The sequence below is a fragment of the Trichechus manatus genome, unplaced genomic scaffold, assembly GCF_000243295.1.
Source record: "Trichechus manatus latirostris isolate Lorelei unplaced genomic scaffold, TriManLat1.0 scaffold00236, whole genome shotgun sequence".
Lineage (NCBI taxonomy): Eukaryota > Metazoa > Chordata > Mammalia > Sirenia > Trichechidae > Trichechus > Trichechus manatus.
Window position 1 is genome coordinate 1,897,874 of NW_004444172.1, and position 24,824 is coordinate 1,922,697.

Genomic DNA, 24,824 nt, shown 5'->3' on the forward strand with positions numbered 1-24,824 from the left:
ATCAGCATCATTTGTGGAAAAGAACATTATCTGGGGCCAAGTGTCCTGAGAACTTTTGCTAGTAAAAATCCCAACTGCTGATGTTTTTTGAGACTTCCAAACACTTTGCACATGAAGGAGACAAAGCTATCCTACCATGCCCAGTCATTTCACATAAAGAGAGGTTCTGGTCACCAACTAGCAAAGGCTCTCGCGCTCTTCGTCTGTAACAAGGCCAGTATAAAAAATAGCTCTAGACTGTCCCCAAAACTACAAAGGGCCCCACTGAAGAGGGCTGGTTCCCACCTATTGATCAGTGACATTCTAGAGCTATTTGCACACCCAACTACACAGAAGCCCATTGTTACACTCCTCTATGAAACAAAGTAAAGAAAGTGTTCTTTGATCTTTTGAAGACTTTTAATACTTACAGTTTAGTTGGAGCTCATCGATTTCATCTTCCCATGTTTCAGATGAGGAAACTGAGTCCCATGAAGGGACAAGGCTTGCAGTTATTTCAGAGTCAAGCTGGGACCAGAATCCTACTCATCTGTTGTTGTTGTTGTTACGTGTCGTTGTTAAGTGCCATCAAATCAGTTCCAACTCACAGTGACTGTATGTACAACAGAATGAAATACTGCCCAGTCCTGCACCATCATCGTAATCGTTGTTGTGCTTGAGCCCATTGTTGCAGCCACTGTGTCAATCCATCTCGTTGAGGGTCTTCCTCTTTTTCGCTGACCCTCCGCTTTACTAAGTATGATGTCTTTCTCGAGGGACTTGTCCCTCCGGATAACGTGTCCAAAGTATGAGAGTCAAAGTCTCGCAATCTTCGCTTCTAAGGAGCATTCTGCCTGTACTTCTTCCAAGACAGATTTGTTCGTTCTTTTGGCAGTCCATGATATATTCAGTATTCTTCTCTCACACCATAATTCAAAGGCATCCATTTTTCTTCAGTCTTCCTTATTCTTTGTCTAGCTTTCCCGTGCATATTGTTAGATAATTTCCACATTCTGTTGGATCACCTTCCTTTGGAATGGGCACAAACAAGGATCTCTTCCAATCGGTTGGCCAGGTAGCTGTCTTCCAAATTTCTTGGCATAGACAAGCGGGCACCTCCAGCACGGCATCCATTTGTTGAAACATCTCTATTGGTATTCTGTCAATTCCTTGAGCCTTGTTTTTTGCCAGTGCCCTCAGTCCAGCTAGTCATACTTTTCACTCCTATAGGTACTTCTTCTCTCTCTTCCATACCACTTTCTTCTTTCTTGTCTACTCCCTCTTTTTTTTTTAATATTGTTTCATTCACATATATCCATCATTTTACCACCTTCATCCTCCCCTTCTCTCTCTGTTTCTTCCATAAATTGAGTAAAACAAGAATGAATTCCACTGGCAACCACTTCCTCTTGAAAAATTGTGGAACAAAACTCCTAGCCAAAAGAGTTCCAGATATCTGGCCCTTTATTTTGCTGATGAACAAAATGTGGAAAATAGCCTCACTTCCCACAGTCAAATAGCTCTGATCTCTTCTCCAGAGCCTTAATACCAATGGCCATTTTAATGGCAACATTAAAAAAAAAAATTAAATGAAAGTGAGCCCAAGGAGCTGAGAGAGAAACTAATACATAAGTAACTACGTTCCAGAACAGAAAGAAAACATGTGTAATAACAATAATAGCAGCTGTCACATAGATTATCTCCAGATATTAGACACTAGACTAGGTGCTTTGCATAATGTAAACTAATTCCCTCTACTGATTTCTAAGTGTAATTTCTGTTTACTCCATCTTACAGAATGGGGAAAATGGGGCACAGAGATAATAAGAATCTTGTGCAAGACTACTCAGCTTAGATATTTCTGGCCCCAAAATCCTATTCTTTTTCCAATATTGTAAACTGCCTCACTGCCTCCGAAGTAAAGACAAGTACAAATGTTTCAAAAGAATGAGTTGCTATCTCTATAGTCTACTCGGTATCCAAGCAGACACAAACAGGACACTAACAATTATGGAGTCCCTGATTGCACCTGGTGGCACAGTGGTTAAGAGCTTGGCTGCTAACCAAAAGGTCAGCAGTTCAAATCCACCAGCCACTCCTTGGAAACCCTATGGTGCAGTTCTAATCTGTCCTATAGGGTTGCTATGAGTCGGAATTGACTTGATGGCAATGGGTTTTTGGTTTGGCTGGGTACCAAGTATATCCAATGGTAACATCATTGGAGGGACCGAAAGTTCTTTAGCTATACCCCCCCAACACACATACACACACACACACATACATTTTCTACCAATATGTCTGCATCATGTGATATGGTAATGACATTATCTCCTCCCCTCTATCAGCCCCTTACCTGAATTTATAGCCCTCAGACCCCTCTTATACTGAAATTCTGGAGCTATTCTAAATTTGTGTGTTGGACCTATAAATACTGAATGTATGTTGATTGGATTTACGAAACTCTCATAAAAAATTATGGAAACTACTGAGGGTTTCTAAAAATGTTAACTTGGTATAATCCTGAGAATTTTGCTTATTTTCATTTTATAGAGGTGGAAAAAAGAAGTAATTTGCCTAATAACCTACAGCTGATAAATGGCAAGCTGAAGTGTGATCCCAAATTCATCTAACTCGAATATCCATGCTTTTTTTCCCCCTTTTTGTTTGGTTTCCTACTTAAAAAAGTAACATATACTAACTTATAGAAAATTTTGGAAATATCACAAAAAATAAAGAAAAATAAAACACTATAATTCGAAAAGGACTAAAGTTAATATTTTGGTGTAGTTCCTTCTAATCATAGGTAATTTAGTAAATACAATTTTGTAGACTAATTTTTACCTACTATTTTGCAAGCATGAGTCTACGCCATTAAAAGTTCTATGAAAACATATTTTAATATCTATATAATATTCAATGTGCATAATTAATGCAGCCTTCTACTGTATTTTTGGACAGTTAGGTTGTTTCTGATTTTTAATTATTAAAGCAATACTGGCCTAAATCCCTTTGTTCACAAATTTTGGACTGAATCATTGAATATTTAGTTAGGTTAGATTCTCAAATATGAGAATGCACTGTTTTCTGTTATTTCTGGATGCCTCTTTGTGAAAAATGAAGACATTTCCAGCCCCATCCCACCCCAGAATCTCCTCCTCTGTCTTGTTTCTAAACCACTGAGTCAAATTTTTATTCTATATGTCTAGACCCTAGGAGTAGAGGGGAAAGAGCTTAGAATTTGGAATCCAAAAATCTGAATTCATGCACCAGCTTACTTCTCACTCACAAGGTTATGCTGGCAAAGTTACCTGAGGTCTTCAAGCCTGTTTTCTCACCTGGAAAAATGAGACACTAACAGCACCTTACCTCGTTCAAAAGACTGACACAAGGACTAAATGAGATAAAGCACGTGCTATTATCTTTAAGCATGCGGGCAGATTTAGATGTCTTTCAGAAGGAACTAAGAAGAGAGAAGACTGGTTTCCTTTAATTTGCTTTTTCTGGTCAAATGAAATCCAAACCTTTCTTTAAAATAAATAAATAAATAAAGGCCCTAGGGTGAAACAGCAGCTGTCAAAAAGAACATTTCCCAAGTCTACCAAGCATTCATGTCATCCAGCAGATTTTGAAAGCTTTTGCTCACATGTCAAATTAACAAATCTAAATGCCTACATTCACAGGCACATCAGAAAGCCAGTAAACCCAACCCAGCAAGATGCAGAGCAGTAGAATCTTCCAGACCAGGCTTAGCCCCTCCCCTCAGGAGGCAGGCAGCAACATCTGGCCAAACCTGATTAGTCCCAGCACTTGACTAAGGGACATTTAATGATGAACGAGGATGCTGCTAAGAGACCAGCCAGCAAGGAGAGGAGAGGTGAAGAGAAAGTGGTGGTTTAACCTCTGAGGATGAAAGACCATTCAGAAGGGCAGAAAAGACTCAGGAGAGACAGAGAAGTGAGAGGCTGGGAAGGTGCTTACTATCAGGTTTGTGAAGGGACAACTAGGATGACAAGGAGAAATGTTTGATGTATGTATCCTATTGTAATGAAATAAAAGGGGACATAACAGGCCATTTTGTGGTCCAGTTAGAAGAAAGGACTAGAGATTTCAGGAGTCAGTCCAGAAATCCCAGGGGTTCAGTGAGGATGGAGTTTGAAGAAAAGCATGACAGCAATGGGACTCTTGTAGGAAAGAGTCAACCACACCTAGGTGAGAAGCATCAGTCAAATGGGAAACCAGTAGCAAACGGGAAAGCTGAAGTCTATGTAAAGCAAGAGGCAAAGGGGAAGCACTCGGTGCCTGGGAAAAGGCTCAACACGTACAGCTGGCAGGAGATCCAGAAACACAACCAGGAGACCGTCCAGTGGCTGGTGATCGATCGCAAGGTCTACAACGTCACTAGCTGGGCCTAGGCACCCAGGTGGGCCCAAGGTCATCAACCACTATGGTGGGGAAGATGCCACGGTAAGGATCTCGAAATCTCTGAGAGTTCTTCCAGCTGCGGGGTGGCTGAGGGCTTGGCTGTCTTCCCAAAAGTGTTCAGGTACATGTTTAGGCTCCACAATTGCTCATCTCCTCCCAAACCAATTTTTCAGGTTTCCTATCCAGCAAGAATTTGGAAGCAAATTAGTCCTCAAAGTCTAATTATTATCACCAGGTTTGAGAGGAGCTCAGATGTTGATAGTGGATCCTATATATATGTTGTTGTTGTTGTTTTTTTCTGGTTTTTGTTTTGTTCTAGTTTTTTCTTTGTTTTGTTTTTTTGTTTGTTTGTTTGTTTTTGTTTAAGTATGGTCTCTAATCGGGGGAAGGAATGTCTGCACTAAAGTAGAAATTTCTAAGACTCTTATATTGGAGAGTCTAAAAGAAAGTGATTTATCCAGTGGGTATCAAAATGTTGTTAATACTAACGATGAAAATGTTCAATTTATAGAAGTTTTAGAGTTTGCAAAGCTTTTTGCAACCTATAACTCATTCAGTCTTCATACTGTGACACTGTGACACAGGTAATAATAAACAAAACAAAACAAAAAAACAATTGCTGTCGACTCTGACTCATGGTGACCCCATGTGTGTCAGAGAAGAACTGTGCCTCCACAGAGTTTTCAATGGCTAATGTTTCAGAGGTAGATCACTGGGACTTTCTTCTGAGTTGCCTCTGGGTGGCCTCAAACGTCCAATCTTTTTGTTAGCAGCCAAGTGTGTTAACCGTTGGCACCTACAACCCCTTTTTCAGAGGAAGACACTGAAATCAGAAGGGTTAAGTGACTGCCAAGGACATTCAGCAGCAGATCTGGAATTCAGAATTCCAGATCTTTCCTAACTTCCAGTATTTCTACTTTTCTTCACTGTTTCTCCTTCACTACCCGCTCCCCACAAAACAGCTAAGGGGGAATCTATAACATTTACTGGGTCGCTAGAATACCTTAGACACATTCAAACACATTACCTCATTTGAAACTCACCACAAGGAAGGCAGATATTACAGCCATATTACAGATGAGAAAACTGATATTCAAAGAAATGAATAATGTGTCATACAGCCAACAAATCATAATGCCAAATTTTGGATTCAGGTTGGCTTGACCATAAACCAAAGCCAAAAAAACAAACCTATTGCCATGGAGTCGATTCAAACTCATAGCGAACCTATAGGACAGAGTAGAACTGCTCCATAGGGTTTCCAAGGCTGGTGGCAAAGTGGTTAAATCAGTCAGCTGCTAAGTGAAAGTTCTAACCCATCAACTGCTCCTTGGGAGAAATATGTGGCAATTATGGCCTTGGAAACCCTATAGGGTAGCTATGAGTCCAAATAGACTCTACAGCAGGGGTTTTTTAATCTTTACAGAAGCAGACTGCCACATCTTTCTCCCAAGGAGTAACTGGTAGATTTGAACCACTGATCTTCTGTTAGCAGCCGAGCCCTTAACCACTCTGCCACCAAGGCTCCTGGCTTGACCATAAAAACCAAAAAAAAATCACTGTCCAATCAATTATGACTCATAGCAACCGTATAGGACAGAGCAGAACTGCCCCATAGGGTTTCCAAGGAGCTGCTGGTAGATTTTTTGACCTCTTGGTTGGCAGCTGTAGCCCTTTAACCACTGTGCCACCAGGGCTCCGGCTTGACTATAATGCCCTGTATATCTGAATCCTTAAAAAATATTAACATTTCCATTTAACATTAGATAGCGAGATCTCCCAAACACTTAAGTGCACTTAGGAATCCCTTTTAAAATATTCTACAAGGAAGTTCTTTATATCTCAGTTGGGAATTTTAATCTCTCCATTGTACAGATAAATGAATGGATGGTTGTTGTTGTTAGCTGCTGTCAAGTAGGTTCCGATTCACAGTGACACTATGTACAACAGAACAAAACACTACCCGGTCCTGTGCCATCCTCACAATAGTTACTACATTTGAGCCCATTGTTGCAGCCACTGTGTCAGTCCATCTCGCTGAGGGTCTTCCTCTTTTTCCCTGATCTTCTTCTTTTCCAGGCATGATGTCCTTCTCCAGGGACTAGTCCCTCCTGATAACATGTTCAAAGTATATGAGACAAAGTCTCGCCATCCTTGCTTCCAAGGAGCATTCTGGCTGTACTTCTTCCGAGACAAAGACAGACTTGTTGGTTCTTCTGGCAGTCCATGGTATATTCAATATTCTTTGCCAACACCACAGTTCAAAGACATCAATTCTTTGGTCTTTCTTATTCATTGTCCAGCTTTCACATGCATATGAGGCGATTGAAAACACCATGGCTTGGGTCAGGGGCACCTTAGTCCTCAGAGTGACATCTTTGCTTTTCAACACTTTAAGGAGGTCTTTTGCAGCAGATTTGCCTAATGCAATGCGTTGTTCGATTTTTTGACTGTTGCTTCCACGGGCATTGATTGTGGATCCAAGTAAAATGAAATCCTTGACAACATCAGTATTTTCTCCCATTATCATCAGCTGCTTATTGGTCCAGTTGTGAGGATTTTGGTCTTCTTTATATTGAGGTGTAATCCATGGCTGGTTAGAGGGATGAAATAACTATCCAAAGTTAGAAAATTAGTACATGACAAAACTGAAATTTAAACCACGACTTTTTTTTTTTTACTTTGTTGCTCCCATTGTTTTCATAGTTTAACATACAATTTCTCAAACTGCTTTCAAAGTCTCAAATTGAAAAGATCATTTCACTAAGTACCAGTCTGTAAACGGTACAATACTAATAACAATCGGATTCACAAGCACCCTGGCAAGTTTATAAAGTAGACAAGATTTTGTCTTGTTATGCCACCTAAATCTTTTTTCCCCAATTTTTCATCCCCTTTCCCTGACGAGATTCTTCTTCTTCTACCATCTGTCTGCCTACTGGATTCTACTGTCAGATGAATGCCTTTCTGAACCCAACCTGCTACATCCCTACCACTTCTGAAAAACCTGGTGTTATTTTGCTAAAGTTCAGCACTCCCTTGGGCAAATGTGCCTGAGCTTATAGCAAAAGAAAGGAGTATTGAGTAGGTCAAAAAGATACACACTGCATATAAATCCAGAGAGCTAAAGGTGGAAGAAGCAGAGTGGAGAACATTTGTGCAAGAATAAAAAGAGAAAGAGTAAAAAAAATAGAATGAAAAATACTGCAGGTCTCTATTGAGCCCACCCCTCATCCTAAATACAGAGAAAATATGGACTATGTTTTTATAAAACAAGTCACAAAATTAGCTCAGAGGATGTTTTGGCAAAGGCAAGGGCCTTCAACCATCTGGAAAATACCTGATAGTCTCATTCGGCATGAGGCAACCCAGCTGACAAATCTGTGATTTGTTGATGATTTTTATCTCCCACAAAATATTTCAAAATTCATGATTCTGCATTCAACTGTAGCCAGCAAGGAGAAATTGATTAATAAAATAGAAACGATCAGAACCTTGGGGGAAACTAACCTTGTCACCCTAGGATTCATGTGTGTCAAGGAAGAAAACCCTAAGCATGTTCAGCAATGTACCTTAGATTTTGGGAAAGCAAATCCCACGATGTTGAGAGTAAAGATTCTCCAAGGGAAGATGGCTCAAGAAGAATGAGAGGGTGCAGTAGAATTCTGACAATGAGTACTCCATGGCTACTCCGAGAACTGGAAGCATGAGCTTCGGAATCAGTTAAGTAAACCTGAGAAAGTTACTGAAACGCTCTGAGCCTCAGCTTCTTCGTCTGGAGATGGGAATGGCACAACCCACCTCACTGATGAAAACTCAATGGAACCAATTCTCTTAAAGTGCTTAGCACCATGCCACATACATGGTGACAGTACATTAAATTATAGCTATTATTATTCATACCACTGGCTTTCAGAGACGTGATTATCACTTTCCATTCACCACCAGCTTAAAAATTCTGGTTATATTTGCTGGCATTTGATTGGGAACAGAGAGGTACATGTGCTCTAGTGAAAAAGGATAGGTCATTAAGTCGGACACCCTGAGGTCAGATGCTTGCTCTACAGTTTAAGAGCTTGTGCCCGGAGAGACAAGGGAGCTAGGCTTGGACCCATGACTGCACCTGCCCAGTGGGAGCACCTTTTTCTTATTTACACAAAAGCCCTTCTTCAGGCCTCAATTCTCTTTCCAGAACATGGATATAGATATTATGCAGTCTGTCCCATAGGGTTATTCGTTCATTCATTCATGTACTCAGTCATTCTAAAACCTTTATCGGGGGTCCAGCCTAATGGTTAAGAGCACACGTCTGGGGATGAGACAGTTCTGGTTTGAGTCTGGGCTCCACCATTTACTAGGAATGCCTTGAGGAAGTTGATTAAGCAATCAGCACCTCAGCTCCCTTATCTACAAAACGGATAATAACACCTTCATCACAGGGTTGTTGTGAAACTCAGCAAAGATATACATAAAGTGCTCCTTATGGTGCTTAAAGCACAGATTAAATAATCAACGGCAGCTCTTGCATTTTAATTACCCAGTTCTTCTGAAAGGGGTTCTAATTTTCTCCAAAGAACTTAACTAAGAAAAATAAATCCATAAGACAAAATCGGTGATGCATAAGCTCCTACTACTCCACACTTTACTGTATGAGGTATGTTATTATTTTCAAACTATATGAATTTAAAACTATGGCACAGTGCTAACAATTAGAGTCTAGGCCCAGATCTTCTCACCTGAAGGACAACCTATAAATGCAATATTAAAAATTTTATTATATAGATTCAATGCATCTACATGATAAGCTACTTTGAAATCATTAAAATGAAGATTACAGAACATTTTGATGACAGAAAAATGCATATGAATAAATAGTTGGCTACTAGTATTGTATAAAGCAACTGCATGTTCCAAGCCCCACAAAAGAAGTAAATGCAATCTTGTGATGTGTACAGAGGAGAGGCAGCATTCCCAGAACAAAGAAAGCGGTAAGTTTATTATCCTGTGTGCTGGTCAGCCCACTCGTTATCTATGGACGCCACGCTCTGGGAGACACACTAAGAAATTGAAATTCTTTCCCATAAGGGTTAAAGACAACATGACAGAGAAAAGATGCCAAAAACTTAGAGGAAATATAACAACACCAGTTTCGACTCTCTGGAGTACTATTATGTGGAAGGAAGTAAACTTAGGTGCACCTCCAAAAGAAAGTACCCTAAGTGGCTTGAGATGAGAAGAGCCAACAGAGGCAAGCCTGGGTAGATGGAAGAGAAGAATGTGTACAGAGGTAATTAATGTCAGGCCCAGCCAGAATGAGCATCCTAGCTTAGCCACTCCCTGTACTTAGCACAACGTTGGCAAACAGTACGCATTCAATTAATGTCAGTCATGATCATGGTGTAATGACAAAAAAGAAAAGGAGAAGGTGGAGGGAAAGGGGAGGGGAGAAGGAAGAAGGAAAAGAAAGAGGAGGGGGAGAAAGGGCTTTAAGTGCTCAGCTAAAGGGTTAGCATCTTACTCTCACTGCATGTCTTCATCTCCATCCACTCTGTGTACTGACACTTCTCTAGCACAGCATCCCTCCCCGTCTCCATCATCAGCAACAACAACAACAAAAATCGACCAAGATTCCTAGGCTGTAGATGAAAGGAAAGTAGTAATTTCACCTTTCCTGGATCATCAAAATTTCATAAACAATCTGTTTCTCATTTGACCTATGGTTCAAGTTTGAAAATAAATAGAGGACTAGAAAGAGAAAGGAGTTGAAGTGCTAACAGACAAAAATTGGCGAAAAGGAGACACTGCCTTTCTGAAAGGTCAGTCTGCCATTTGAGGGAAAGATGAACTTGAGAAAAGCCAGTCAAAAAGAAGGAAGACCAGGAAGTAGTCAATTACGTAGTCCAGGAAAGTAGACATGAACAAGATACTGACAACAGGAATGTGGGAGAGGAGATGGATGTGAAGGATATCTAGGACACAGAATGTATCAGGTTTGATGAGTGGCTATACGAGTAAGCAGGATGAAGGAGTCTAAACCAACTTGTGGATATCTGGCTTAGGCAACAACGTGGGTGGTGATTCCATTATAGGATAGGTAAGCCAGGAGGAGGAGCAGGTTTGGAAGAGACAATGGAGAAAGAGAGTTCGGGCTGAAGCTCAGCTGAAAGCATCATAGAAACATATCAGAGATTTCTAATAACGAAATTTCTCAGACACTGTCTCATCATGCCCCCTGGACTGGTGTTCTCAAACAATGAAATGAGCTGCAGTGGAAAAATAACTTCCTGCTTATCCCTGTGGGTGAAGGGGAGTCTGCATGATTTTCTCATTCCAAAGCAGCTCTCTCCCAGGAGAGAGGCAAAGGCTGTATATTCTGCCCCAAATTGGCCCATTCACAACTCACCCTTCACCTGAAATATGAGGAGCCTGTTGTTCTGGCCATTAGCTTGGGGCCAATGATATCTGAGAAGGGAGCAGAAGAGGAATTACCCAAAGATGTGGGTGTCGGGGTCTTCATCTATGGTTGAGTATAGACTATTCTGGCGAGCTTTTTGAGGTGAGTCTACACTCTACTTATCTTGTTTGTAATTACATACATACATTCACCATTGGTGTTTTCTTTTTTAAATTTATGTTTCTAAATAAAGTTCTTTTGGGAAATGTCAACCCATCTCAGATGAACAAAGTAATAGTAACAACATTCCATCACTGCCATTTACTATTGTCTAATTCTAAAGCCTAAGCTCTTAACCACTAGGCTAGGTCCGCAATAAAGGTTTTAGGATGACTGACTGACTGACTGACTGACTGACTGACTGACTGACCGACTGAGACCATAAGGCAATCTGGATAGTATTATTAACCACAGTTAGAGGAAAGACTGAGGCTTGGAGAAATTAAGTAATTTGCCCAATATGGCACAGCCTAGGATCCTGCTATCCCTATCCCGTACGGTGCCTTAGTGTGAAGTAGGAAAAGGCACACTCTTTGGTTGGTTGCAGCCCCACAGGCACAAGCCCTGGCAAACAGAGCACCAGCTGGATTTCAGCCCATACTTGCCCTCTTGGCTGGGTGCCTTTATGCAAGGCACAACCTGTATATAACTCTTAAGTTGTAAAGAAGGATTTTATCACAGGCCTTCTGAATTTATGTCCTGCTCTTCTCTTTCACTAGGGATCATGCTGCTTTTATAGTAATGCACATCCCTCCATGCCCTATTAAATTATATATATACATATATATGTATCTGGATATCCAGGCAATTTGTGAATATGAAGTAATAATGCCATCTTTCCTGCACTGATACTATTTTGGAAATAATCAGTTTCTAGATGAACTATAATCAGTTTCCAGTGAGCTATATTATATATAGTATGAATTTATGAATGGGTTAAGGGGTAAAGATGATGATTGAGAAAGGAGTCAAATGGCAAACTGATTAAAATGAAAGATGCTAAAATAGCAAAAAGATCAGTGTTATGGATTGAGTTGTGTCCCCCAAAAAGATATGTTGAAGTCCTAACCCCTGCACCAGTGACTCCGACCTTGTTTGGAGAACTGGATTTTCTTTGCAGATGTTATCAGATAATTTAAGGAAGTCATACAGGAGAAGAGAGGGTCATGATTCTAGTTCCTTCTGATGGCATTTTATAAAATAAAAGGACAGACACAAGAACAGAGTCACACACACCATATAAAGATCTGTGTATAATAAGCAAAGAAATGCCAAGAATTGCCAGCAGCCACCAGGAACTAGTAGAGAGGCATGGAACGGTTCTTCTCTCAAAGCCCTCAGAAGAAATCGACAAAGCTGGAATCCTGATTTGGACTTCTAGCCTCTAGAACAGTGAGAAAATAAATTTCTGTTCTTTATAGCCGTCCACCTTGTGGTATTTTTTATTATGATAGCACTAGGAAACTAAGACAGAATTTGATGCCAGAGAGTAGGGGTGTTGCTCTAACAAATACCTGAAAATGTGGAAGTGGTTTTTGAGTTGGGGAAGTGGTAGAGGTTGGATGAGGTCTGAGATGCTTGGTAGTAAAAGCCTAGATTGCCTTGAGGAGACTGTTATGAACATCAGAATTATGAACATTAAAGGCAATTCTGATGAGGGATCAGAAGAAAGTGAGGATAGTTGTACAGAAAGCTTCTATAATCATGAACAGAATGTTGCTAGAAATGTGAACTTTCAATGTGCTTCTGGTGAGATCTTAAAAGAAGATGAAGAGCATGTCATTGGACACTGGAGCAATAGTGAACCTTATTTCAAAGTGGGAAAGAACTTGTCTGAATTATGTTTGAATGTTTTGTGGAAAGTAGAACTTGTAAGTGATGAACTTGGATACTTGACTGAGGAGATTTCTAAGCAAGATCTTGAAGGGCCAGCCTGGTTTCTCCTTGCTGCTTATAATAATGTGTGGGAGGAAAGATATATATTGAGGCATGAACTGTTAAGCAAAAAGCAGATAGAACTTGAAGATTTAGAAAATTCTATTGTAAAAATTAAGAAAGCTTGTTCTGGGGAGGATGACATCAAGAGTATGTCTAGGCAAATATTTGCTAAAGAGATTAGGCATGTGACCTATGGATCCAATCAATCATCTCAGCAGAAATGCTCCAGGTTTAAAAGCTGTCTGCCTCCTTGAATTCTACAGGCATAAAATAGGCCAGGAAAGGAAGGCCATTGCCAAAGCCAGGATAGTGGGGCCAACACCCAGGGTCAAGGGACTGCTACGCAGAATTCAGAGGGTAGGACCAACACCCAGAGTCCAAAGGCAGGGCCATTGCCCAGATGGACCTAAAGAGCAGAAGATTATTTTCAAGCTTTGAGATCTAATGAAAATTTCTCTGCTGGGTTTTGGACTTGCTTGGTATCCATGACGTCTTCTTTCCCTCCAATTTCTCCCTTTTGAGATGGGAATGTCTACCCAATGTCTGTTCCACCATTGTATTTTAGAAGCAGATAACTTGTGTTCTAGGTTTCATGGGTCCATAAATGGAAAGAAACTTGCCCCAGGATGAAACAAGCCCAGAGTCTCATCCATACTTGATTTAGGTGATCCAGAAGATGTGATTTGTGACTTAGAGTAGATGCTGGAATGAGTTAAGAGTTTTGGGGTACTGGGATGGGGTGAATGTATTTTGCACAAGTTGGAGGAGCCATTGGGAAGAGTGTTATGGATTGAATTAGGTTTTAGGTACACACTGATAAATAGCAATAGGTATTAGATATACATTGATAAATAGTACATGGTCCCAGTCTTCAAAAAACTCATGAAGCACTGTAGACGGGGTGAGTACATAGATTTATTACAACATAATTTGAAAACCTCTATAAAAAAAAGTGTTACGGGAACCCACGGAAGATCATAAATAACTTTCCTGAGTGAGTTAGGGAAGGCCACACAAAGAGACAATAGTTAACCTGGGTCTTGAAGGATGAGTAGGAGCTTTTATGTAAACAAGATGGAGGAAGATAGCCAAGGGAAAGAGACCAGTCTGTGTAAAGCTTCAGAATCATAGAGGGGCATGGAGTGTTTTTTGAACGGGGAGAGGTCCAGTGGAGAATATGGTACGTGAGGGGTACTGATGGAAGGTAACCCTAAAGAGGTAAGTTGGAGCTAGATGTGAAGTGTATCTTGTGACTAAAAGCTAAGTGGTGGGGAGACATCATTATTCTCTACCCAGCAGACACATATCGATTTTATCATCATCCAAAAATATCTGGCATCAATCTTTTCTTGAAAGACCTTTCAGAAAGAAAATTATGTATGTTAAGGCTGGAGTGGACCTTATGGATTCCTGGCTTTGGAATCACATAACCTTGAGTTCAAGTCCTGGCTCTACTATTTACTAACTGGGTCATTTTGATCAAGAGGTTTCTCCCATCAGACTTCATGTCTTTACCTGTACAACAGAAGGGATGGAACCACACAAAACTAAGGTGATGATTAGGAGTTGCCCCAAAGAGTAGCTTGTACATAGGATACACAGAGTAAATGCTGGCATCACCCTCTTCTCCTCTTCATTTGATTCTGTCTTCTTTCCTTATCAAGACCATACTTGCCCAACAATGTTGATAACAGAACCCATTTTTGCAGGCCTTTCAAGATGGGGATTTCACAACTCAGTATACAGACTCTATTAGAAAAGACTTTAAAATAATTAGAATATTCTAGGACTGTCCAAACTCCTTTTCTATACTGCCTATGAATGCAATGAAAAGAGTTCCATATACCGGTCCAATACCTACTACTCTGGAACACTCTATAGCTCTTCAGTATCGGTTGTCACAGTATTGACCTGTAAATCTGGCTGGAGATCAGAAGAAACAACGAACCCAGAAGAATATTATTGTCAGAACACTGTTCCAGCATGCTGAGATGACTTCCCAGAGTAAGACGAAATCACAATATCTTATGTTTCCTTTACACCCTGATGTTGATCTATCAGATTGGTTTCCATTCTAACCTGCTTCTAAACAACAGGCATAACAAGATTTTTCTGTATGGCTCATCCTGAGATTCTTTATTCCATTATTAACCACTAAATCACTCTCTTCCTATTTAGGGGAACTAAGCTTTAGAATCATAGACCGCAACAACTAAAAAATACCTTTGATAACATCTAGTCCAGCATTTCCCAAGAGAGTCAGAGGAAGTATGCAGCAGAATGAACAATAGAGGAAGTGTGACTAGCATGAGGACACAGAACTAATTATGTGCAGAGCTGAAATCAACACGTAGACTCACATTCCACCTGACAGTGTTAGGCAGCCTAGCTCTGCACTTAGGAGAGTGGATTCTGGGTTTGGACCACCTGGATTCACACCCAGCCATGTCACTCTCAAGTTGTATGAGTTTAGGCCAGTTACAAAATCTCCCTGTGGTTCAATTCCTCTCTCTCTCTGTAAAATAGCAACAGTAATAGTATCCAATCCCTAAGAGTCCCTGGGAAGATGACTGAAAGAGTTAGAAGCATTTAAAGTGCTTAGAACAGTGTCTGGCACATAGTGAATGTTCAATAAATTTGAGATATTATCATTAGCATGAACTCCAAGGGAGCACTAGCAATTTACAGACTTCCAGATGTGTCCCAACAGTTCAAGGGAAGGAGGCACTAGCTCAGAATGGAAGATGCTACAAAGCTTACTTGATTTTCCTAAAAATGTCCTATAAGGAAAAAAATCTCACTGATAGCTGAGGGATGTAAGATAATGATCAGCTAAAAGAGTTTCTAGGGGTAAAGGCCTGCCATAGATCGTGTGTGTGTGTGTGTGTGTGTGTGTGTGTGTGTGTGTGTTTGAGAGATGAGCCTTTCCAGCCCTTCCCAAGCAATGGATGCTTTAGGAGTTGCATCGGTGAACATTGAAATGCAATTCTCGGCTTTCTAGGATTATTGCAAAAGATATTTTTTCAAATTTTTCTCCTTTCTTAAATCTCTACAACCCTGCCCTCTTTCCCATACTTTGCTCACCTTTCTAACTGTCCTAGTTTCACACCTATTTTAGTCATTAAGCCAAGTCATTTCTTCCTAGCCCTTGTACAAGCCCCCCAGTATGATGTGGCAATCTTGTAAACCAATGCCAGTATTGTACATGAACTCATACGGGCATAAACACACAGTGCATGTACATAGGACCACTCCCACCAGCAGACACACTCTAACGTCACTACAGAGCCTATATTGTTTCTGGAACTTTGTAGAACAACTCTCAGTAATTTCATCCTCAGTGCTAATTTGTTGTTAGCTGCCATCGAGTCGACTCTGACTCATGGCAACCTTATGTACAACAGAACAAGACATTGCACCAGCCTGCATCGTCCTCACAGTCATCACCATGTTCAAGCCCATCCTTGTGGCTATTGTGCCAATCCATCTCACCGAGGGTCTCTCTTGCCCTCATTGGCCGCTATTTCACCAAACATGAAGTCCTCCTCTAGCTATTGATCCCTTCTGATGACATGTCCAAAGAAAGTGAGTCAGACAGTGTTCTGTTGTGATCCATAAGGTTTTCATTAGCTAATTTTCAGAAGCAGATCACCAGGCCTTTCTTCCTAGTCTGTCTTAGTCTGGAAGCTCCACTGAAACCTTTCCACCATGAGTGACCCTGCTGGTATTTGAAATACTGGGAGCATAGCTTGCAGCATCAGAGCAACATGCAAAGTACAACACCAAAGGATGGCACTCAAGCCACCAAAATATGACAAACAGGCAGACAGATGGTAGAGAGCTAACTTAAGTAAACCATATTGTTCTATGTTCATCATCTTCTATGAAAGAGCCTTTTACATACACTGAACAGCTGATGATTTGGAAAGCACTTTATAAGCTGTACCAGTAACTATGGTAACACAGATCCATGTTGGCAGCCAAGCTCCTCAAAATACAGCCAGAATTCAATCAACACCTAAAATAATACGGATGGTTTAAAAAGTAACTGCTAGGCTTATATAGCCTCTTCCTCCTCCCACAAAAAAAAAGAAAAAAATACTAATCCTAACTGAGTTCCATAATAGTATACAAATCACTACTCATCTCTCTTTTCTACAGAAAAAAAAATCATAGTATTTGCTCAAAAGTTTTGTTGGTTCATCATTTTTGGTTTTTAATTCTGGCAAATTGATCCAATCATTTTGGAAAGAGAGACCCAGATTTAGTGATATTCCCCCCAGATAATATTTCTATGAAATACATGTTTCTTTAACTCTGAAATAATAATACTAACCTTCTACTTTGTGAAAGTGGCTAAAACATTTGTTTATCTAAAATGCTTAGCATAGTCTAGCATATAGTAAGAATCCCATAAATGGTGGCTATTTTATTATCAATATGTTCGTGTTTTTTTTTTCCCTGAAGAAACTTATTCTTTCCTTAAATATCTATGTCACAGTCCCAGTTGGTGGAAGATTTCCGAGAACTGTGGAGTTTATTAGAGGCTAAGAACATGTTCAAGGCCAACTTGGGGTTCTACTTCCTTCAACTGGCCCAGATCTTGATTTTGGAAGCCCTGTCTTGGCTAACAGTGTGGAATTTTGGCAGTTGCTGGACTGTTACAATACTCATTTCCTTTCTTCTCACCATTTCTCAGGTATGCAAGTACTCTAAGCCCAGGCAGTGGTCTCAGGGAAAGGTTCAGAAATTTTTGTTTCTTCTTCAGACTGTTGTCAACTACCTCCTGACACTTCTTGGCAAACTACTTTCCAATGTCTGAAACTTAGCAGCAAGTTACCAAACCTCACTGAGCCCTAGATCCCTCATCTGTAAAACTGAGATAATAATTTTCCTCATGGAATTATTCTCAGGAAAACTAGCAAACTAATATGTAAAATGCCTAGCACAGTGGCTGTAATACGATACATGTTCAATTAATGATAATTGCTACCAGTCCAGTTGCCGTCGAGTTGACTCCAACTCATGGCAACTCCCTGAGTGTTGGAGTAGAGCTGTGCTCCATATTGGTTTCCAATGGCTGATTTTTCTAAAGTAGATCTCAGACCTTTCTTCTGAGGCTCCTCTGGGTGGACTTGAGCCTCTAAACTTTCAGTTAGAAGCTGAGTACATTAACCATCTGCATCACGCAGGGACTCTGAGAATTGCTACCATTAGCCCTAATATTTGCACACAAGTCCAGTCACCAGCGATCTGTCCTTGGCCATACAACACTGATCCTTTCATTCATTAACAAACCAACATCAATCAATGCATCAGTGCATCAGACTATGAATTCTTTAAGGGCAGAGACTACATCTTACTATATGAGAATAAGAACATATGGGTTCCACTGTGAGTGACAGTACAACTGACATGGCAGGAAATCTGATAAATCTTGGTTGAATAAAATACAAATCTCTAGCCTAGGTTACACTGTGCTGTGGATACAAAGAGAAATGTACATGACGCTGCCCTCAAGACACATGTCATCCAGCAGAGAATATAGTTATTCAGACAACCAGACATACTACACGACAGAATGGCACCGACACCAAGAAAAGGAAAAGCCACGTGCTGTTGGAGCTCAAAGAGGCATTTGATTCTGGTTGGAAAAACTGAGGAAGGTTTTGTAGAGAATTAGCAGCAATGTGTGTCCAAAGACCAATAAATAAATAAATAACCCTGTGCCATCATCATAGCAACCCTATAGGACAGAGTTGTACTACCCCATAGGGTTTCCAAGGCTGTCTTTACAGAAGCAGACTGCCACATCTTTCTCTCAACGAGTGGCTGCTGGGTTTGAACCACCAACCTTTCAGTTAGCAACCAAGCTCTTTAACCACTGCACCACCAGGGCTCCATAATGTGTCCCCAGATTCCAGTAATTTTTTTTTTTTTCTTGAAAAGCCAATGGGCTTTTTTCCTTCAAGAGTAACTTTTCTAAACAAGAAGCAAACATCTGTTTGGTGTTTAACATGAGTGGGGCACTTGACACATATTTAAGCTGCTCAACAGCCCTGTGAGCCAGTTACTATTATCCCCATTTATCAGATGAGGATGTGAGGTTCAGAGCCATTGGTAACTTGCCAAGAGTCACAAAGTTCAGAAGTGGTAAAGAATGGTTTCGAACCCAAACCTGCCTAGCTCTAAAGTCTTTCTGCTCCACTCTGGAGGATTTTGATGGTGACAAGGAATGCTTTCTAGGCTGAGAGAATCACCTATGCAAAGGCACAGAGTTAGGGAAGAACATGCCATATGTGGGAAATAGAAAGTAAACTTGGCTTGAGGTCCAAGATCACCCACTCTTCTTGGCAAGCAGGCTCCTGAATGTACTGATAGACTCATTCATTGGTTTCTTCTTGGCTTCTCTAATAACAACTTTGTCTCTTCCTAGGCTCAGAGTTTATTTTTGCAACATGACTCAGGACATCTTTGCATATTTAAGAAGTCCAAGTGGAACCACCTGATGCATAAATTTACGGCAGGTCATCTCAAGGTACAGGCTGTTCAGGGAGTAGGATGGGAATTCTTGAACATCATTCCCTAAGGCAGTGGTTTCCAAGGTTTTTTGATTGTGCACTCATGTCGATAAAAAATGTTTATGCACACCCCACAAATAAAATGTAAATATACTACAGTGTAGATCATATATAAACCGTTTGACATCAGGTCAATCCAACTCACAGCGACCCTATAAGACAGAGTAGAACTGCCCAGTAGGGTTTCCAAGGAGCGGCTGGTGAATTCAAACTGTCAACGTTTGGTTAGCAGCCATAGCTCTTAACTACTGTGCCACCAGGATATATATATTAAGAGGAGTCCCTGGGTGGCATAAATAGTTAAGAAGTCGACTACTAGCCGAGAGATTGGTGGCTTGAACCCACCCAGAGGTGCCTCAGAGGACAAATTGACAGTCTACTTCCAAAAGGTCATAGCCTTGAAAACCCGATGGAGCGCTTCTACTCTGTAACACATAGGGTCGCCATGAGTTGGAATCAACTCAATGGCAACTGGTTTGGGGGATTTTTTGTTTGTTTGTTTCTTTTACAATTGAGACTAATGTTTAAAGGGGTGAATGATTTAAGCCAATACCCTATAAACTGGTAAATGGAAGAATTCATAGTACAGTATTAAATATTATCGGCTCTAGAGTAGTGCTTCTCAATTCTGGCTGTCATTTTGGAGTCACCTGAGGACATTTCAAAAACCATTGAGGCCTGGACACTACTCTGGAGCTTCTGATCTAACTCATCTGCAGTGAGGTCTAGATGTTAGCATGGTTTTGAAAGTTCCCCAGTGATTCTAACCTTCAAATAGGGTCAAGAATCACTCTTCTAACGACAGACCTGACTTCTGCGGGACCTCAGCCACTAACTTTCTCGGTCACTTTAAACAAGCTTCTTAAAGTCAGTTAACCTCAGTTTCTTCAACTCTAAAAATAGAGGTAGGTGATGGCTTCAACCTCATAGGGCTGTTGTTAGGATTATATGCAATATCCACACAGTGCCTAGAACATAGGAAATGCTCAATATATGTTAGCTGCTGTTAATATAGGAGCAATCTTTCCACGTATCAAAATAAGGAGCCAGAATCATTAAGAAAAGTGTTCAGTCATGATGGTATTAAGAAGTTAAGGAACTAGACCATACGTCAGAGCATTGTTGAGTTGGAAGATTCTTGCAATCACCTTTTTTCCAGTTGAAGGAACTGAGGTTTAAGTAGATTAAATAAGAGAGTTAGATCTGGAATCACACTAGAAATGTGTCTATACCCCAAAATGGTCTGAATGAATAACGTATTGTCATTTTATGTGACAAGTTTCATTTATCCAGAAAATTCCTGTAGAGAAATTAGTCCATCCCGATTCCGCCAGTGTTACATAGATGAGGTGTTTCTGGATTCACTCAGAAATTTACCACAGAATAAAAGCAGAGAAGGTTTCTTACATCCTTCTGAGGTTCAGGTAATAGGCCCTTCCACCTTATCTCCCTTGTTGTGAGGAGTCAGAGAGAGGAAAGACAAGACTCATCTGCCCTAAAGGTGATTGGCAATGGATTTGGTTTTGGTACATGGAATGCTTCAGATCAGCCCCACACTCACTGGTGCTTTTAAAAATCACTGCTTTCCCACTGGTCCAGATTTGTACACTGCTGTCTCTGTACCAATTGCATCTTCAGAAACAATTTTGCATGAGTTGAAATGAATATAACCTCAATGACTTATGAATTGAGTGAGGAAATGGGAAATGGCTCTAAAAGGAAACCATGTGTACTCTGCCTTTCTGCAGGCAAAACCAGTGATTTGTGAGCAAAAATGAATATAGCACTCAACTATGTGCAGGAGGGAAAATTACTTACGGGGAAGAAAGGTGGGCGGTAAGGTAGTAACAAAGAAAATGATAATATAAACAGCAACATCCTCGCCTTACACTTGCATCTCAATTTTATATTTTAAAACTTGATTTCGGGTCAATTAACCTTTCCCCCAGAAAAGGCACAGATATTGAGATTCTACAGAGTTTTCATTCATAAGCTGTGCAAACATATCGGTGTTCTGGTCTTTGCAGTGTTTGCACAATAAAAGAGCCTTCTGAAAATGAACCACAAAATGCCTGTGTACATTTTGGACTTTTATGCAATACTGAAATCAAAATAGAACCCCCTGTAGCATATTTTTTTTAACAACCACCTCAGTATGCACATTTTGAAAACAATAAGAATCAAATGTTCTTACAGGGATAATGGGACAAAAAGACTTGAAATCTGGACCTTTCTAGAAAATCTGGCTTACGCTGTTTCCGTGATCACATCCTAAAACCTTTGGGGAGGAAGGAGTGTCAAGCTTCTTGTTTCTTGTAATCCTCCAGCAGCCTCATCCATTTGACAAATGAGGAATTTGTCCAAGGTCACACAGCTAGTAGATGGTCAAGCAGGGATTTAAACTCAGGTTGGTTTCACTACAAAACCTGGGTTCTTTATAACGCATTGCCATTGAGTGGATTCCAACTCATGGTGACCCCATGTGTTACAGAGTAGAACTGTTCTCCATAGAGTTTTCTTGACCATAATCTTTATGGAAGCAGATTGCCAGGCCTTTCTTCTGTAGCACCGCTGGGCGGGTTTGAACCACTAGCCTTTAGGTTAGAAGTCGAGCACAAATGACTTGTACCACCCAGTGACCCTGGGTTCATTATAGTGCACCAAAGTCCTAACTTGGAAATAGGAAATGACAGGGTGGTTCCTGTATAGCACTAGGGACATGGGAAGGCTGTTTTCATGCAACTGATAATCCTCACTTCCCCATGGGTACTCTCTCCGTTATCTCTGGGAATAATGGCTTCCAGACATAGGTGGCCAGGATGGAACCAGCTGCTTTAGATCACACCCTTCATTACTCTGGTATGGCTGACAACTGTTCTAAGCTCCAGGGCCTTGAGCTGTTAAGATCTGCTCCTGACCCATGATGAATCAAAATCTGTCTGCCACATTAACACTGGTGGTTGTTCTAAAAGGGTGGAGTCAGCTGGTGGAAGAGCCCAAAATGTTAGCTCTCAGAGGCTTTAACTGACGAAGAGAATCATGGCTTATGACACTGTGTTCTAACAACTTGTTTTATTGTCTACTGCTCCCCATTAGATTGTATGTGCCATAAGTGTGAGAATCCCATTTCATCGTGTTTCTCTTTATGTTCCCAACACTCACCTCAGTAGTTGACACATGGCACATGTGTCAGAGTAAATAGTAGGTGGATGAATGAATGAAGGCACACATGAGGGAGTGAGTGGGTAACCTGCAATTTCATCGGAGAAGTACAGAATGCAACGAGGTCCTAGAAAAGAGAAGAGAAATTGATGAGTATGGTTTGGGATAGGTTGAGTTTAAGATACCGTGAAACATTCAAAAGGAAATGTTTGGAAAGTGATTGCCGAAACAGGTGTGAGATTTAGAAGCTAGATCCAGGTTGGAGAGAGAGATTCCACTGTAAGAGTTTTAGGGAGAGTGTTAGAGGTGAGAAAAGAATATCGCTCCTCACGGGGGAGGGGGCACTTTGCTAAGAGGGGACCCGACAGTGAAGCCCGTGGAAAGGCAGTGCAAATCCCTAGAGATTTCCAAACATACCTTTCCCCTACTCCCACAAATGTACAGTGTCTAGACAGCGTGGCCAAAAGAAATAGAAGGTGAGCAATATTAAAATGGCATGTATCATTTTAAACTTTTTAATAGCCACATGTTTAAATGGTAACTTTATTTCCCAATATATCCAATATCCTATCATGTCAGCATGTAATCAATAAACCAATAATTGATGAGCTATTTTACATTCCGTTTTTTCCTGCACTGTCTTCAAGATCTGTATTATCTTACACTTGCATCTTAATTTGACTGGCCACATTTCAAGCCCTCAATAGTCACTTGTGGCTAGTGGCTACTGTGTTTGACAGTGCAGATTTGGAACACGTATAGACTAGTTATTGATGCCAAATACACAATAAAAAACTAATGCTACTGCTTATTATTCCATAAATGATTGATAGGTGAAGGGAGAAGAAACGGAATAGTTCTCATGTGCCAACACTTTACATACACCATCCCAAGTCTCCCCAAACCACCCATGGAGGTGGTAAATGTCATTATGCTGTATTTACTGGAGAGGAAATTGTGCTCCAAAGACGATGGGTGATTTGTCCAAACCATAGAGTCAGTATTTGTACAGTCAATATATGAAACCAGGTTGAGATGCTTCCAAATCCTTTGCTCTATTTAAACAAGCAGAAATTCATTGAGAGAGAGGGAAAAAGTCACAAATACCTCGTCAGAGATGATTTAAGCCTGGCACCCGTTGGAAGGCTTTTACTCTCATTTATTTTTGTTTGCGAGCATTGCAGCCTGGACATGCAGCTATCTGAGGCATGCCCCCTCCTGAGATCACTTCAGATCCATGATTCTTTGCAATACTCACTGCAGTAGGAGACCTGGGGCCACTTCTTTCCCCAGAACTCATTAAAGTCTCAGGGCCAATATTTCTTTATTTGTAAAATAGGAATAATAATGTCTGTCCTATCAACCTTCCAAGGTTTTTGTTTTATTTTTTAATGAAGATAAAATTTGAAAAAAAAGGACAAAAAAATTTGGTTTCAATGTGTTATGATTTTCATCATCAGGCATAGTTTTAGCCTGAAGTTGCGTTTCTGAGTCAGATAATTATTTCTTCATAGGCTGTGAAAGCCTGTATTGGATGAATCTTTCTAACTCGGCATGTTTGAGAAGCTCGGATGTCTTATTTCAACATTGTGTATGCATGCAGAAAACTCTGATAGTGAAAGATAGTACAGAAAAGAAGTCTTTAAGCTAATGAAACCTCTCCTCTCATCAGGGCTTATCATCAAACTGGTGGAATTATCAACACTTCCAACATCATGTAAAAATGAACATCTACCCCAAAGACCCAGATATTGACTTCAGCCCACTTATTTTGCTTGGAGATTTACAACCTGTGAAGGTACATTTAGAATCCTGGGCACCAGAGAAAGACAAAGTAGCTCCTGAAAAGGCCTACAGCCTGTCTTAGAAGATGAAGCTGGAAATTCCAGCTTCAAGTACATCTGAGAGCATCTCTCCTACTTTTTTTTATTATTATTATTGTACTTTAGATGATGGTTTACAGAACAAACTAGTTTCTCATTAAACAGTTAGTACACATATTGTTTTATGACATTGGTTAACAACCCCACAACATGTCAACACTCTCCCTTCTAGACCTTGGGTTTCCTATTACCAGCTTTCCTGTTGCCTCCTGCCTTCTAGTTCTTGTCCCTGTGCTATTGTGCCCCTTTAGTCTCGTTTTGTTTTGTGAGCCTGTCTAATCTTTGGCTGAAGGGTGAACCTCAGGAGTGACTTCATTATTGAGCTAAAAGGGTGTCTGGGGGCCATACTCTCAGGGTTTCTCCAGTCTCTGTCAGGCCAGTAAGTCTGGTCTTTTTTTTGTGAGT

General features: G+C 40.5%; 1 protein-coding gene across 1 annotated transcript in view; it reads left to right on the plus strand.

Moving 5' to 3' along the window:
* Positions 1–4,124: 4,124 nt before the first annotated feature.
* The window catches only part of LOC101360462 (fatty acid desaturase 2-like protein FADS2P1), a 33,148-nt gene continuing 12,448 nt past the window's right edge, over positions 4,125–24,824 (plus strand). The window contains 5 exon segments of the mRNA XM_004389245.1: positions 4,125–4,387; positions 4,389–4,443; positions 17,295–17,492; positions 19,230–19,331; positions 24,209–24,334. Of these exon segments, the coding sequence (XP_004389302.1) occupies positions 4,125–4,387; positions 4,389–4,443; positions 17,295–17,492; positions 19,230–19,331; positions 24,209–24,334 (744 nt within the window).